General features: G+C 46.6%; 8 protein-coding genes across 8 annotated transcripts; 5 read left to right on the plus strand and 3 right to left on the minus strand.

The window, feature by feature from the left end:
- Nucleotides 1-36: 36 nt before the first annotated feature.
- N7495_004620 (putative GPI anchored glycoprotein) lies at nucleotides 37-887 on the plus strand (the record flags this gene model as incomplete). Its single annotated transcript, XM_057207271.1, has 3 exons — nucleotides 37-153; nucleotides 205-338; nucleotides 392-887. The coding sequence occupies 3 exons, from the start codon at nucleotides 37-39 to the stop codon at nucleotides 885-887; spliced, it is 747 nt and encodes a 248-aa protein (XP_057064951.1).
- A 433-nt stretch (nucleotides 888-1,320) lies between these two features.
- On the minus strand, nucleotides 1,321-2,968 carry N7495_004621 (COP9 signalosome complex subunit 1; the record flags this gene model as incomplete). The annotated part of the gene is made up of 3 exons (XM_057207272.1): nucleotides 1,321-2,364; nucleotides 2,418-2,698; nucleotides 2,863-2,968. 3 exons carry the CDS (start codon nucleotides 2,966-2,968, stop codon nucleotides 1,321-1,323), a joined length of 1,431 nt encoding a protein of 476 aa, XP_057064952.1.
- A 617-nt stretch (nucleotides 2,969-3,585) lies between these two features.
- On the plus strand, nucleotides 3,586-4,736 carry N7495_004622 (Short-chain dehydrogenase/reductase SDR; the record flags this gene model as incomplete). The annotated part of the gene is made up of 5 exons (XM_057207273.1): nucleotides 3,586-3,679; nucleotides 3,742-4,170; nucleotides 4,220-4,317; nucleotides 4,365-4,436; nucleotides 4,491-4,736. The coding sequence occupies 5 exons, from the start codon at nucleotides 3,586-3,588 to the stop codon at nucleotides 4,734-4,736; spliced, it is 939 nt and encodes a 312-aa protein (XP_057064953.1).
- Nucleotides 4,737-5,053: 317 nt separating this feature from the next.
- N7495_004623 (uncharacterized protein) lies at nucleotides 5,054-5,783 on the minus strand (the record flags this gene model as incomplete). Its single annotated transcript, XM_057207274.1, has 2 exons — nucleotides 5,054-5,422; nucleotides 5,475-5,783. Coding segments are annotated over 2 exons (678 nt in total), but the record flags the coding sequence as incomplete, so codon positions are not given.
- Nucleotides 5,784-7,083: 1,300 nt separating this feature from the next.
- On the plus strand, nucleotides 7,084-7,973 carry N7495_004624 (PX domain-containing protein YPT35; the record flags this gene model as incomplete). The annotated part of the gene is made up of 5 exons (XM_057207275.1): nucleotides 7,084-7,479; nucleotides 7,546-7,571; nucleotides 7,640-7,734; nucleotides 7,794-7,851; nucleotides 7,901-7,973. 5 exons carry the CDS (start codon nucleotides 7,084-7,086, stop codon nucleotides 7,971-7,973), a joined length of 648 nt encoding a protein of 215 aa, XP_057064955.1.
- A 429-nt stretch (nucleotides 7,974-8,402) lies between these two features.
- On the minus strand, nucleotides 8,403-9,962 carry ergS (the record flags this gene model as incomplete). The annotated part of the gene is made up of 1 exon (XM_057207276.1): nucleotides 8,403-9,962. One exon carries the CDS (start codon nucleotides 9,960-9,962, stop codon nucleotides 8,403-8,405), a length of 1,560 nt encoding a protein of 519 aa, XP_057064956.1.
- A 2,105-nt stretch (nucleotides 9,963-12,067) lies between these two features.
- N7495_004626 (putative phosphatidylglycerol specific phospholipase C) lies at nucleotides 12,068-13,450 on the plus strand (the record flags this gene model as incomplete). Its single annotated transcript, XM_057207277.1, has 1 exon — nucleotides 12,068-13,450. The coding sequence occupies one exon, from the start codon at nucleotides 12,068-12,070 to the stop codon at nucleotides 13,448-13,450; it is 1,383 nt and encodes a 460-aa protein (XP_057064957.1).
- Nucleotides 13,451-15,136: 1,686 nt separating this feature from the next.
- N7495_004627 (DUF4419 domain-containing protein) lies at nucleotides 15,137-15,886 on the plus strand (the record flags this gene model as incomplete). Its single annotated transcript, XM_057207278.1, has 1 exon — nucleotides 15,137-15,886. The coding sequence occupies one exon, from the start codon at nucleotides 15,137-15,139 to the stop codon at nucleotides 15,884-15,886; it is 750 nt and encodes a 249-aa protein (XP_057064958.1).
- Between the last annotated feature and the right edge of the window lie 71 nt (nucleotides 15,887-15,957).

Consider the following 15,957-nt stretch of genomic DNA (forward strand, 5'->3'; position numbering starts at 1 on the left):
CCAATTAACCACCAATTCGCTCATTTGACCATCAACATGCGCTTCCAAGCTGTCGCTATCCTTACCGGCGCTACTGCCGTCGCTGCCAACTCTGCAACTCTTCTTCTTCCTGGCTTCCAGGGCCGCGACCTCCAAGCCAGTGTAGTCGCTTCGGTATGCGCTATACATCACTTGCGACAAATCATGCCACTAACAATCCTCTAGGCTGGCGATGCCACCACTTACCTGGTGACCTGCCCCACAAGCGTGGCCTCCTCTGCCTGTGGAATTCCCGACTCGGGCCTGACTGAGATTGCATCGCCGACCTCAGTCATCCTCCAGGATGTCAGCGCCGGAACGTAAGTAAACGTGCGCAGTCCTGATATTGTCCAGTAGCTGACAAATAATCCAGCACTGCCATCATCTCTTGCAACGTTGAGGGCACCACCTCTGCCCTCTGCCACGCCTCCCAGGGTACCATTGATGTGACCCACACCTTGGCCTCGAGTGATATGAACTGGATGGCCGTGACAATCACTGGTCCTGTCTCGACCAGCACTCCCACCCCAACCCCAACTCTGACCCCAACCAACTCTCTGGTCTCTTCCACCCCTACCCCTACTCCCACCTCGATTCCAGCCTCGTCTTCTTCCTCCCCAATTCCCTCTTCAACCTTCACCCCGGCCTCCAGCCCTAAGAAGTCGTCCACCTTGCGTGTCGCCACTTCTACCCCCCTGAAGGTCGTCTCAATTCCCACCGCAGCTGCTGATTCCGTTGCTCCTTCCGCTGCTGCCGCCTCCGCAACCGCATCGGGTACCCCCATCAGCGCAAACGCCGCCGTATCTCTGACCGGCAACGCTTGGGCTTTCGGTGCTGCCGCCGTCGCCCTGGCCTACGCCCTCGTGTAAGGTGTTCACTGACATCTATATACTTATGTACTATCCAATGTACCAGTGTGCAATGTACCAGTCTGTGGTGGTAAATGAGTTTTTTTTTAAATATCCGGGGTTTATCACGTTTTTTTTCGCAATGGATCACATAAATCTGTATTCATCTAATTCTATATTAATGATTTGATACCTTTCTTACATGATTGCATGATCCAGCGGGTTCCTGTACAATTAACTAGTTTTTTCTTTTCTTTTTCTGAAAATTTACTTCTAATGTGACTTCAAATGTTTCTTTATTCTGAGTGTTTCTATCGGCATCGAGCTGAGCTTGATTATTCAGCCCTATTTTCTAAGTGTTCAGGAGAATGGACATGAATTGATAATTCATGTTTGATATTATCTTTTAGCCTTTACTCCCGGCAGCAAGGTATGCTGACGTTGCCCTCGGCCCTTAAATGCCCAGCTCTGCACTTGGATTGAATCGCTCCATCGGCTCGTCATGCTCCTCTGACGAGGTCTGGTAACCCCCAGCTTGTATTTTAGAAGCCTGAGCAGCCGTTGCACGCCAGTACAGCTCCTGTCGCAGCTTTTCCGACGCGGCACTAAACTCCTTTATTAACTCGGATCGCTGATCTTTCAGGGTATGATCCAGCGTCTGGGTTTCCATATTGATGAGATAATTGATATCTTTCCTCTCAATAAGTCCAATGAGTTCTTTGATCAAGGTTGAAGAGATACGGAACTTCTCATCATTGTCATAGGGACACTCGATGAAGAGGGATGGCAGGGCGGAGGACGTTTTGTTGTTGGCCCCGGGAGACGAAAACACCGTTGCCAAGTTCTTGAATGTGACACAGCTGAAAGGAATCAGGTATTGCTTAATTGATTTCAATCGGATCAAGTCGAAAAGCGCTTTGAGATGTGAAGAGAGGTGGATATCGAGGAGAAAATCAGTGCGAAGGTCGGTCAAAATGCGGAAGCAGATATAGAACTTCGAGTTGTAGAAGGCGTTGAGAGCCCGACGCATCTGGGGCTCGAGATCGAGGAAGGACTGAAACTGAGAAGAATCAAGCACTTTGGTTTTGATTTCGTCACGACTCATTGTTGCTAGGGCGCAGAGACTACCATATATGGCGATATCGTTGGCGGAGGCCACCATGTTGAAGTCGTCGACGGGAACAGTGACGTCCAGGAAGGATTCAGCAGCTTTATGATAGTCTCCAGAATTCATACGAGCCAAACCTTGCGCAATCGACAGCTTGCTGGAGTTGATCTCCAATTCTTCCGGTTTTGTGTGTGAGCTTTTCAGACGTCCGATGTCCAAGAGAGTACCGGACCAGTCCGCAGCTTCAATATTGGTGATGATGAGCTTAAAATACATAGAATCAAGTTGGCGGATAGTGGTGCAGTGTTCTCGCATTCGAGAGTACCTGATAAGGGCAGCAGACAGGTTACCTGTCTGGAAATAGTGATTGCCGAGATCCTCGTGGCCCATCTTCACAGAAAATGTCAGCAAGCTATGTAATTGAATCCAGCCATCTAGCTTACCCGAATACTCTCTTTGATGAGGTTATTTTTATAGCCCTTCAATTCGAGCTCGAGGCGCTCAGTCTGTGCGTTGACTGAGATCTGAGTTTTCTGGATCCAAGTTGGATCGAGAGAGGCTCCTTCTTCCTCTGGGGAGACCTCAGCCAGAGCACGAACTGCGTTTTCATAGTGCTCAACGTTCTTTCCGGACAGCGCTTCATGGACAGCGAGCACAAGGGCCTCGGTTGCGAGCACAGAAGATACCGATCCAATGAAGAGAAGACGAGAAAAGCGAGTAGGACCTATCTTGTTAAGTTTATGTATTATAAGAGTGATGTCCGTTGGGATCTACCTGAATAATTTGCGATATATGATTCGAGGTCGAGCTTCGGAGAGTCTATTTAGACCTATGCGTTAGTAAATCAACCCAGTTTCACATAACCAGTGAATTTCAGTATCAATATACCCTCAAGTTTGTACGGAATCCAAGCAGGAAGGCCCAGTTTCGGCGAGATACCAGACGCGGGCTGGTCTGACGCCATAATGACCTCAGCGTCTGGGACGCTCGACATATTGAAGACCCTATCAGATGAGGGTCAGGGAGATGAAGCCCTGGCAACAATACCAGGATTCAGAAAATGTAGTTGAGCGATATGGATTGGTGGCGGTTGATAAACAAGTTGAGGATAGCATACAAGAGAGTAGCGGGGCGGCAATATAATCACCGCTCGATTGACCGCCATGCTTCATTCATCCGCGATAAGAGCTTATCGGTATACTTGCAACATCATGTTAGTCGCAAAGCACAGATGACAATCTGCAAATATCACTTTGAGATTTCTGATCTCAGAATCCGATTTCTTGGGATCCAACTCTCCAAACAAATGAGGTCATATGATCAAGGCCCCAGTGAATCTCGAGATTGTTAAAGCTTGAGCCTGAGCTTTGACCGAGGCCCTCGGGATATGAGTAATCACGAAACCATCTGGGCCTTGTATAACGTGCCTTCAATTCCAGGATTCTCCGATCCTGTGATCTTTGAATACTTGAAAAACCGAGATCATCTTCAAGAGAATTACATGAAATGTAGAAATCATAGCTTCAGCTTTACTTCATCTACATATTGCCTTCTTGGACTCATCTCTGAATCACTTCGATACAACTTCCCAAGGTTCCCGAAGTCTTAAAGATGTCTTCCACACAGCCTGTTGCCCTTGTGATAGGGGCCTCCCGAGGTATTGGCCGCCAAATAGCCATTGACCTATCTAAGAATGGGTACACCAGTACGGCACCTGGGCACTGATCGAACAAGTTACAAAACAAGGCATGACTAACAAGGGACCAGTAATGCTAGCCGCAAAAACCACATCAGATGCCTTGAAAACGACACCATTCCCACCTGATCCCAATTCTACCCAATCAACTATCAACACAGTAGCTCGCGAGATTCAAGAAGCAGGCGGCCACGTAGCAGCAACGGCCGTAGATGTCCGCGATGCAGCACAGATCCAACACGCTATTGATGAGACATTGCGTCTATTTGGCAAACTTGATGTGCTGGTGTACAATTCCGGAGCAATCTGGTGGTCATCTGTTGAGAACACGCCTTTGAAACGCTTCCAGCTCATGCAGCAGGTTAACCCGGAGGGTCTGTATGCGAGTGTCCAAGCTGCATTGCCGCTTTTTGAGAAGAATGGTTGGAAGGGGCGGATCATTGTCGTTTCGCCGCCTATTTATTCTCGCTTCTTTCGGGGAAAGACTGCGTATGCAATGGGTATGATATTTTATACATGTCGAGAACTTTGAATAATCTTTTTCACTAGGCAAAGTTGGTATGAGTGTCTTGGTTAAAGGGTTGGCTATGGACTTTGTGCGACAAGGTCGTACAGAAATGGCCATCACAGGGATTTGGCCGGCCTCGGTATGTACTTCGAAAAGCTGGGTAGAATTATCACTTACTCTGAATAGTCGATAGAGTCAGCTGCAACAGAACATAACAAAACCTCCGATCAATCTTTTAAAAGTGATCTGAGAAAACCAGTACGTTGCCATCGATTGGGTAGTGTAGGTTTATCTCAAAACTAATCTGTCTAGACCATCTTTTCCGATGCCATCATCGAGATGCTCCGCGCTGCACCAACCACTGTAAATGGGCTCTTGAATACAGATGAGGACTTCCTACGTGAGAAGTGCGGTGTATCGGATTTCTCAAAGTACTCCGTCATCGCAGGCTCAACTCCACGCCGAATAATGCCTGTGAAATTCCCTATCTTAGAAGTTGCTGAGCAAGATGACGAAGGGCAGAGAATGGACAGTGAGAAGACCAAGGCCAAACTTTAACGTGATGATTAAACTATTTATACATACGTATCAGGAAGCTTCATATCAGAATGATGAATTAAAATCAACGAGTCAATGCAGAATATAATTTGACACTTCGAGGATATCCAACTATTAGTATTAGAAGATAAATAGAATCTCCATTTATATATGGAGAACCTAATCGTATGATCATGCAAGAGAAAGCAACCGCTAAAGGACAATGCAAATGGTGAACCAAGAGAGAACCACGATCATGAGATATGTGAAATGAAAGCAGAAGAAAAAAAAAGCTGAAAGAAATATTTTGAGATCCTCAAACTGGGGTCAAATTTGCTTCAGAGCAGAACAGCAAATCCGGCGATGAAGCCACCAACCAGCACGCAGAGACCATAGACTTGGCCATTTTCGAAAGGCATCCTGCGTGGTGCAGCACCTGTTGCTTCAGTGGTACTGATGACACTAGATACAGTGGTACTGGCAGTTGGAGCAGCGGAGGTAGTGGTAGTGACATTGACACGCTTTGGGTTCTGAGCACCACAGGGATGGTCAGTTCGGCAGGCACCCTGGCAGGTAGAGTCTCCACCACAGTTATTGACACACTGGGTACCAGCCTCAGTGCAGGTGAAGTAGGGAATGGTCAGGGAGTATTGAGAGGCGTTGGGAGAAGCGCCGTTGCTACATATACAAGAATAGTCGAGAGTTTCCTGGAGAGGTCAGCTTGGCTTCATTAAAATACTTGAGAATATGTTTACTCACAGCAGTGCAGTTATTTACTTTTGATCCATCTGATCCAGGGAGCTGCAAGCAGAGCAATGGACAAGTTGAGATCTGCGATGCGCACCAGCTCTCTTGAAGGAAGTCAGCATTGAGCTCTAGCTTTTGGGTCAGGATTTGACAGAAATACTCACGTCGTACAGGCAATGAGACAGAATCTGGGTCAATATAACTTGTCGCTGTCGTATTTTGACTGCTCACAATAGAGGCGGTTGAAGCCAGAAGTATGAACAGGGTCGACGGGGAGAACATGGTAACGTCGAGAACAAGTATATGGGTTGAACACCGTGTGACTCCAAACAGTTGGGGAGAGGTTGAATAAAAGTGACAGGATATATTATTCAAGAAAAGTTGTGTTACACGCAGAAATGTAAAAATAGCAGTTGGTGTAGTGCGGAATGAAGGGGCATTCGGCTTGCGGGCAAAATGTCTTAGACTTCTTTGGGCTCTAGAACTTCTCAGAGAATGATGAAGCAAGGATAGATGGAAGCAGAGGTTTATTAAGAAGTGGCTGGTAGATGCAATTGACTTTGTAGGTAAAAAAGGAGAAGGAGAAACAAGGGTCCACGGACCAGAAGATGCCCAGGCTATGAGACTTAGATATTAGATAGATCACGCGCATATAGCTTCGGCTACGCTACATCCAGACAAGTATATCAATAGTGTGACACAGATAACTGCCCATGGATCGGTTTTGTTCTAGGGTTGAACTAAACAAATTCTAACGCCACCCAAGAAGCCAAGAAGGTATAATAATACTCAATATACTCAGTTCTGCCTCAGATGCATACAGAATAACGGTTCTACGGATATTGACAGCCAGCCTCCCGTCAAGTAGATCATTAACATATGCAGCTACACGTGTTTGGGGATATTCCTCCTTGTAAGTAATCCTGTATGGACCCTGGTCACTTGACTATGACAGTAGACTAAATACTAGCTTGTCAGTGTCTCAGCCTAAAAGCTAACGATCAACAAGCCTTACTATAAAGGGTTTAGTGTTCTTCGCAAGGGTCTCGGAGAAACCCATTTTAAGGAAAGAGATAAGGGGGGTTCGGAATAGCCTCTCGTATGGATTTCAATTGAATAGACGGTATTGAAAAGATTGATTCCATTTCTGATGAGTGAAAAAATTGCCCAGATCCATGTCAATTGGGTCTGTCGCTGTAAAATGCATACATTCCGAAGCAAAAAGACACGCGTACTAAATCTAGAACCTCTGGGCAGGAATGAACGCTTATATAATCTATCCGCTTCAAGAACAACATCACTTTTTGACTCTGTACAACCGCCAATATTTCCAACTTGAATTCGCTTGGACTTGGTCCGTTCCAAGGTCAGTGCTTCCTGTACCACTATATAGAGTATAACTCATACCAATGGAGTTATATAAGCCCTTTCAAAGCAATCCCCCTTAATCACTCGCCCCTATGGCGTGACCCCTGGATTATCCCCGCATGGGATTGGAGAAGGGAGGACCTCCGCGATGAATCCTTCAAGGCTTCAGGAACATTGAACCTTCGATCTGAATCATACTGACGGCCTAGTGTAGCTTGCCATCACACTATCAGCCCTTCAGGCTCTCTAATGGATGGAGCCTGCGATTGAGGAGGCCGATCTGGTACCTCGGCTGGACTCCGCATTCACGAGCCCCGCACGTCCAACCGATAACGACCAAGACAAAGACACAAATGGCGATCCCAAAGTCTTCCCTGAGCAGCCAGAGTCCGAGTCGCCTGCTCCAAGCCGTCCTCTATCTGGTGTAGTAATACCGCCATACTGGCAACGCCATGAGCGCAATGCTTCGCGTGCGTCGCAGAGTTCTCTGGCGCAGGGTATCACACTAGAAGATCACACAGAGGAAGACTGCGAGACTGCGCGCGGTCTTTGGGCTCAGAGCGTTTCGATAGAAGACTACGTAGTTGTGCGGGGTAAGAGCGGCGTGGGATCGTACGTCGTCTGGAACTGCACAATTCAGACTCTTGATGTGAGTTCTTCGTTTATGAGGATTTACTTAATAATTGTAATTATACTTACACTTATACTTCTGTAGGGTGGTCCAATGGTCGTTCGTATGAGGTTTGTTTCTAAATCCCAATCCCAATTCTTTTTTTTTTTTTTTTTAGTTGCTGTGCTGATCCAAGTAGATACTCTGAATTTGACGAGCTTCGACGGAGCCTTGTTACTGCTTTCCCGCATGCAAAGAGTGCTCTTCCAGCCTTGCCACCAAAGAGTGTATTCTGTATGAACCTCATGTTCTTCTCTCAGTGGAAAACATCTTTACTGATTCAGGACTCCTAGATAAATTCAGAGCGAGTTTTTTAGAATCTCGCCGCGTAGGCTTGGAATATTTCCTCAAGTAAGTCTTATTAAATCCCAGACTCGAGACCGGAGACTGACTGTTTTAGTTGTGTTCTTTTGAACCCTGAGTTCTCAAGCTCACTTATCGTCAAAGATTTCCTCTTTGGACGTCTTTCTTAATTCTAATATCCTTTTTCCTGGCTACATATGGAACTTGTACAAATTGTTGAATATGAGGTAAATGATCTGATCTTATTCCTTTCTTGAATTCAACCTGGTTTCTCGGTCTTTATAATCTCTTGAAAATTTCGATTTTCTTCTCCATTCGTACACCTCTGCTAGAAAGAGATGATAGATCGATGTATCACTCGAGATATAAGGCAAAATCCCTCAGGAAAAATCCTTCGGTTGATTCAATTAGAAAACAGGGAAACGCATGGATAAGAATAATCGACATGCAGCAATCTGGCAAAAATAAAAGAACGGCAGGTATGGAGACCAACAGGTACGGCAATTATCGCTCATTTGATGCTGGTTGGTAAAACGAGGAAAGCCGCAAACTATGATACATTGTATGCCCGCAGAAAAAAGAGGAAAAAAGTAAGTGTGTTACTTCTCCACATCCACAGGAACTTTCTTCTCCGGGTCTTTGGATAAATCAGGCACGATCTTTGATTTTGACTTGCGAGTCGCCACCCGAGACCGTAGATCAGCCCAAACCACTTTGCGCAAGCTAACATTAGCCATATGCATCATAGCAAGCATATACCGTGGCTTGGGAATACTGGTAGGAAAAGCGAGAAAAAGTCCGGAGTCTTGGGGAGAATCAGGCCGGAACTTGTCGTGATATGCTTTCTTGCCGTGGATCGGAAGCCGCTGGCAGGCATGTTCGTACAAGTTGCGTGTGATGCCTGCGAAAGGGCCTCGTATGCCGGTGATATCCTCGAGTGAGAGTGTCGACACAGGTTCGAATCCAAAGCCTAAATATGAGACCCCTGCTTGATGGAGGAGAGCCATGGCGCCGACGATAAGCAGATCGCTGATTCCCTTTGGACTGCCTGGGGCCGCAATGTATGGATCAATATGGTAGCCACCAGAGCCGAGACGGCGTATTGCTGCAAAGCCATTGATTGCACCGTCTGGCCCACGGCTATACACGAAAGTCATGATAGTAGGTAGCGCGAATGGGTTGTATACGGTGATGAACGCCTGTGGACCGGCGGCTTCGTTGCGCGTGGCGCGCCAAGAGTCGTAAATAGCGACTAGTTCTTCCTCGAGGTGGGATTGCACTCCGTGGACTGCTGGGGCATAAGCGCCCATTGTGATCTTCCCCTTTTGCGGATGAAGTAACTGTCGGTTCTGGACAGCGATGCGTTTACTGCTGTTCTCGTGAAGGACGTCGTTTGTCAATGGGTTGAGAACACGCTCAGTGCCGAAACGAATGGTCATCCATCCTCTTGGTTGAGCATGTTCCTGAATAAATGACTCACTGACTCCCATGAAAGCTATATCCCATCCGTGTTGTTTCCGGTATTTTGCGAATCCATCCAGCAGATCTGACGTTGCACTTCGTTCACAGAGCGGGTCTCCACCCACAATCGCGACGCGATTGTGTACTCTGAATGATAGTGCGGCTGTTTGTTCTTGGTTCACGAAGAATCTGTAGCTGTGGTCGAGGATGCCCATGTGTGCTACGCGCCCGTACTGGCCTGTCAGGCGCAGGATAGCGGCGGTTGTGGAGAAGTCACCCAGCGAGCAGACATCGCCTGGTTGGCGAGCGTTGGGGCCGGTGCGGAGAGACTCTTTGCTGCGGATTATACTACCGACAAGTATCTTTGTGGCTATCAATGGCGTGATAGTCATATCAGAGACAGAGTGATCGTCCGGGCTAGTGAGCGCAGTGCTATCAGTCCGAGTTAATGAGCAACTGTTACTAGCACTAGAGCTGGTCTCAGTAGTGGAACCCGTCGAGGTTACGAGGGAATGACTCCGCAGGTAGTCAATAATAGACCCGTTGGGAACATTCAGCGGTCTATCCAAGCTGGAAGTATTGTGAATTTCATCAACTAGCGCGTTACCCAGCTCATCCAATAACATTGACTTCTTTTGCTTTGGTACATGATTGGCGGGGTTTGCCTGACGAGCTCGTCCACGCTTCTCTTTCTTCATGCTTTCGGAATGAGTAAATATACCGATGATTGGGTCTTGGAGTCCGAAGAAGGCGTGTTCGTGATGGGTGGTACAGAGTCAAGAAATTAAGAGTGTTGTGAGAGCATTCGCAAAGCCAAGGAAAAGCATGTGTGAATTGAAAAGTAGAAAAGGGAAGGAACACCATTTTTAAAAAAGGCGTAGACAGATGAGTGTCCAACGCACGTCAGAATTGGCCTGACAACAGCGTCCAGAACCTAGGGAATACAAAAAACAGAACCACATCTTCATGAAAAGTTACTTCCCGTTTCAGGCTTTCCAGCTTCATGGTGGTATCCTTGGTATCTATAAAACGAGAGTTTTAAGTGAAGGTATTTAGGGATTCGTCGGTATTATTTATGATAATAATACAAGGTAACCAGTGGTTTTCTACCAGGTCTCAGAGGGTATCCAAGGGAATTGCGGAGTCTCCGACAAGATAAGGAAAGAAGTACTTAGCTGCAGCATAGGAAAGTGAAGACCGAACCAAATAGAATGCACTTGTAGGGCAGAAATAAGGTCAACAATAAATGTAGATATAAAACGCTGGAGCCTGAAGAGTACAAATGACGTCAAATTAGGTTTTGACAAGCATCGACTAATTAAGTATAGACAGTCTTGGCTTGATTATAGAGCTTTCTTACCTGTTATTGGCACTTGGATTCTAGAGCTTATATCTATGTCTTGTCATTATCAGTCTTGTAATTCAAGGAAACTTGTGGGCTTTCCAAGGTTTCGACTTCCTACTACCACTACTATACTACGACTGAGCTACTCTCGAGGTCATACCCAATACCTGCCTTCTGAGATTGAGGCTAGCTCAAGCCCTTCAATTCACAATCAGGCTTGGAAGAGGTACCGCTGAATCAAAGCTATTACCAAGATTTGTACTCAATCCACTCTACTCCATGGGAATCGATGATTGCTGGATATTTAATGACACCAATGCAGGACTAAATATGGATAGTTTTGCTATTTTCCAAGGTTCTTCGGAGAAATACGAGCCTTAAGGAGAATTGAGAGAGAAGGTGGGATATCTTTGTCGGCAGAGAAGCATTCGAGGTCAAATGCCGAAGTAGGAAGCTAGTAGATAAATTATGATAGAAAAGGCTAGCTCAATCAGTATATGGAACAGGATAGGGCTCATTTCCAAAGACAGTCCTCGAGATCGAAGGGTCGATCCCTGACGGCTAGGCTCCGAGTTTTAGATTTAGTTCGTGTTTGTCTGAGAGGATTGAAGTCAAAGTGGAAATATGCATTGGAAATCATGACATTCCTGGAAGACATGAACCTCACATCTCAATCTCTCAGTATTAAACCCGATGAAATAGATAGATAGTGGATTGGACGCGGCGGCAACCCGTAACGAGTTAGACAATCAGTTTCTCGAAGTGGTGAAGTGTGTACTTCGGTCAATTCCCGACGCACGTGGGCAATACATGAAGAATCTAGAAGCGCATAAGAAGAGTCGTGCATTAAGGCGATCAAGGAACATCCCGGACATAATTATTAACCCACAAAATATCAATTGATAAATAAGCCATTCTATGTGAGTAGCAGCAAGGCATGCACTGAATGGCAAGGATGATTGGTCAATGTTATAGTAGAAAACCTCGGCTCAAAGTGGATCTGTGATTTGCTTAATAAGCAAATGATTGGTCGGATTCAAGAGTGGGACCAGGAACAGCAACGTTTACTCCACAACATCACCATCAGCAACGAATCTTATGCTTATGAATTGATATTACTGCTACACATCTCCACCATATACCCGGCGATTCGGTCAAGGCAGAAGCTTGATGCATGACCCGATGCAGGTTTACTCCGCACAATGGGTCAATTTCATCGCCAGAACCTATGGCATTCCATGGTTGTTGCATGTGTACTTTATTCAGTCTCTTTCCCTCTCTGATTGGGGAATAGTATCGGATTATCACCAGAGTACATGACCAGAATGGGCCAGGTACAGGAACGTGCATTCTGCTGGCCGATAGCTCAATTGCACATAAAAGGAAAGCTGCCGCCGACTACAGTAGTGAATCTCGCACGCACACTTCAAGTTCAATCTTCGCAGGTATAGTCCAATCATGAAGGCTACTACTTTGATTCCCCTCCTTGGCCTGTCTGGCAGCGCTCTGAGTGCGGCTGTGGCTCGTAACTCAAACGAACCCTGGGGCTACAAGTCCGGTTCCACCGAGTCCATTGCCAACCTGAAGGAGAAGATTGAGAATGTTGTCTGGATCGTGCTGGAGAACCGCGCCTTCGACAACATGCTTGGTGGCGTTAAGAAAACCGGACTTGATAACGTTGTCAACAACGGTCCTTTCTACAACCCCCAGCTGGTCAACTCGACGAAGAGCCAGAAGTGGTACAACCAGTACAAGGACTTCGACTCCGTCACCCACGACCCCGATCACTCGGTCACTGGAAACAACTTCCAGTTCTACGGCACCTACACTCCCGATAACGAGAAAATCGCCAGTGGCAACCTGAAGCCCAGCCTGCACGGCTTCGTCGAGCGCCAGATGAGCTCTTACCCCGCCATCTCGGCCAAGCGTGCCACCGAGGAGGTAATGGGCTACTACTCCGAGGACGAGGTCCCCACCCTCGTTGACCTTGTTGATGAATTCACCACCTTCAACTACTGGCACTCCTGCGTGCCCGGTCCCACCAACCCCAACCGCCTCTGCGGTCTTGCTGGTACCCCATATGGCCACGGTAAGAACGACGAGGACTTTGATGTGTCCGCCATCACTGCCAAGGGTATCTTTGAGGTCGCAAATGAGAAGGGCATCTCGTGGAAGAACTACGACGGCACCAACGGTGACTTCCTCCCCGACTCCCTCTTCTTCAACTGGACCGCCGAGAATGCCAAGAGCAATGTCAAGCCCCTGGAGAACTTCTACCAGGACGCCTACCTCGGCTTGCTCCCCCAGCTGTCCTACATCAACCCCTCATGCTGCGGTGTTGACACCAACTCCATGCACCCCTCCGGCAACGTCTCCTTCGGCCAGGTCCTCCTCAAGCAAGTCTATGATGCCGTCCGCACCGGACCTCAGTGGGAAAAGACCCTCCTACTCATTACCTACGACGAGACAGGTGGTTTCTTCGACCACGTCGCTCCTCCTCTCGCTGTCCGCCCCGACAACAAGACCTACACCGAGACAGCCCCCAACGGCGCAAACTACACTCTGAACTTCGACCGTCTTGGTGGTCGCATGGCTACCTGGCTCGTGTCTCCCTACGCTCCCAAGGGCCACATTGAGAACTACGGTACCGACGCTGTCACTGGCGAGCAGTCATCTTACAGCTCTACCTCTGTCCTCAAGACTTTGGGTTACCTGTGGGATTTGGAGGATCTCACCCCCCGCGTGAAGCACTCTCCTGCCTTTGATCACCTCATCGGTCCTAAGGTTCGCAAGTCTCCTACGACCCTGGCCAACCCATCTGTCTTCCCCGATGCTGTTTAAGCATTGGATAGACATGGATCTGAGATGAATTAGGGGATATCCATAATATTTCTTCAACTTTGTTATGGGACAACCCGAAGATATGAAGATGCTAAATTATTTCTATTCTTATTTTTATCAAAATAACTAATGACGAATCTACGTGAATGAATTATTTCATAACTTCTGCCCTCATTCCAGTCCTTAATACTAGTAATTTCATGCCACAATCCATCTACTGTCAACCTAGAAAAACGGGCATCATATTTGCACAGTTTTGGACTTGTGAAGGGCCCTCCAGTTCTCAAATATAAAAAAAAAAAGTGAAGGGGAAAAATGAAAAACCAAAAACATACAACAGTCAGGATTCGCATGTGGTCACCCACCATACTACTAACTGACCGGCGTGTGGCTTAAGTACGGCTGAGCGGACGGGAAGCCCTGTTCTCCACACCCTGTGGTCGTATGTATTATAGAAGCCTGTACTTAGGGTTATATAAGTGCCTAGGTGAGCAAAATGAGTACACAATAAACAAGGTGAGAATCGAGTGAGCCAGAGATTGGGGTGAAACTAAGCTAATGTATGACTACTGTACTGATCCTTGAATATTCCAAGACTATTAGATAGGGTAATTCCTGAAATTGTGCTGCCTTGCTATCTTCACATAGCCACATATGAGAGCTAGCTAATGTATGATTACTGTACATTTTGTTGGATTCTGAAATAATATTAGAAACCTAGGTAGTGTTGGAAAAAAGGAAAGTTTCACCTATTTTCGATAGTAACGAAGTCTCTACTCTATATGAACGCTTTTACCTGCTTCTGTCTGATTAACTATCGCATCTAGAATTACATTATTCTATAGCCGAGGGATTCCCCGATATCCCTACATGACTCATCTAATTTTTGTAGAACTAATATTTATGCCGCCCCTTATTTACTTATTAAAGTAGTCAGCAGCAGAGCTTATAAGGTGGTTAAACCTTCCTTTTCTGACCCTCGTGCACGAATAAATTTCTCTTTAAGGACCCCATAGAAAAGGAGATGCAATTCCTCAACAGCCTGGCTGATATAGCAGAACAGTATTCTTCTCCCATCCCTTCTGTAAAAATAGATTTCCGAAAAGACTTATTGCAGATGCTTAGGCCAAGAAAGGACAGTCATGTCATAGTCAATCACGCCCAATGACATCATTTGAGAAATAACTTGCCGATACACTTCAAACTCATCCCTTTGCTTTCTTTCTCCCCAAACCTATCACTTTTCCGATTTCAGAAGTCCTGTTCTTCCTCTAGTACAACCATGCCTATCACTCTCACCACCGCCGATCATTCTGCTGTTAAATGGAAGATCCCGAAGGCGTCAAGTGCTGAAGCGCTGTTGAAACAGTCATGCCCGAAAGACCATCGTGACAGCCGGAAACTGATACAACATTCGTTCCCGAATAACTTCTTTGACACATCTCATATTTCTGCCTCCGAAAATGGGTTTGTATGGGCGGTTTTTTTCGCATATAGCTATCATCACCATTTGAGGATACGTCCTGAAGATGTGTGGTTCTCCATCCTAATACAGCTTAGTTTCTTCATCAACGCGCATGCAGAGGAGCTTCGATCTTCTTTTGTCGCACATGAGGGCCAAAAAAGCTGACAGTCACGGATGTGGGGACGATCGATACCGTCGATTTTGGTGCCTTAGCCTTGGAAATGACGAAGGCGATTGAAAAGAATGTGGTGGACGAGGAGTTGCGAACCTGGATTATGCCAGATTTCACCACAACAACCGAATCCGACAAGGTGGTCGCGGCAGTCTTGATGATGGGCTCCTTGCAAAAGTACTTCTCCTACGAAGCGATGATGCTTTGTGGAATTCCGTCTGTCACCCTGTTAGGTGAACGGGGGGACTGGGTTGTGCTCGTGAAGAAACTTGAGAAGCTCCATCAGCTTGGCGACGAACCCGCTCGATTTGCTCAGCTTCTTCGTCCAATTCTCAATAATTTTGTTGCTTCTTTTGATGATCCAGAATCATCCGATGTACTGGACTTCTGGAGCAGATGTGCCCATAAAGAGTCTGGTGGCAGTGGACCGTCCTATTTGTCTGGTTGGGTTTCAGTATTCTGCTTCTGGAATGAAAAGGGAAATATGATGTGCAAGGAAACGATTCATCCCAAGTCAGCAGCGGAATTCGAGAAACGAAACACTGAAATGGGGTTAGGTGATACTCTGTCGCGTCGCATTGATATCAGCGATGTCCCATCTGGTTTTGCCTCTGTACCACTTCTTGTCAACGACAATGGGACTGAGTACAACACAATGATGGTAGCTGGTCTAATTGGTATTCAAGCTGCATCAAATGGAGCTAACCATAGTGGTTCGTTTCCGGCTGAGTATACTGATATTGATTCTATCCAGCCAGTTTCAGGGTGGTGGATGTATGAAAAAAAGGGAGAAAATTGAATAGCGGTGAGAAATTAATTGCTAAAGAGTTGAGAATCATACCACCAAGTAGCTACATACTCGAAACATCT

The sequence above is a fragment of the Penicillium taxi genome, assembly GCF_028828555.1.
Source record: "Penicillium taxi strain IBT 34144 chromosome Unknown utg000003l_segment0_segment0, whole genome shotgun sequence".
Classification (NCBI taxonomy): domain Eukaryota; kingdom Fungi; phylum Ascomycota; class Eurotiomycetes; order Eurotiales; family Aspergillaceae; genus Penicillium; species Penicillium taxi.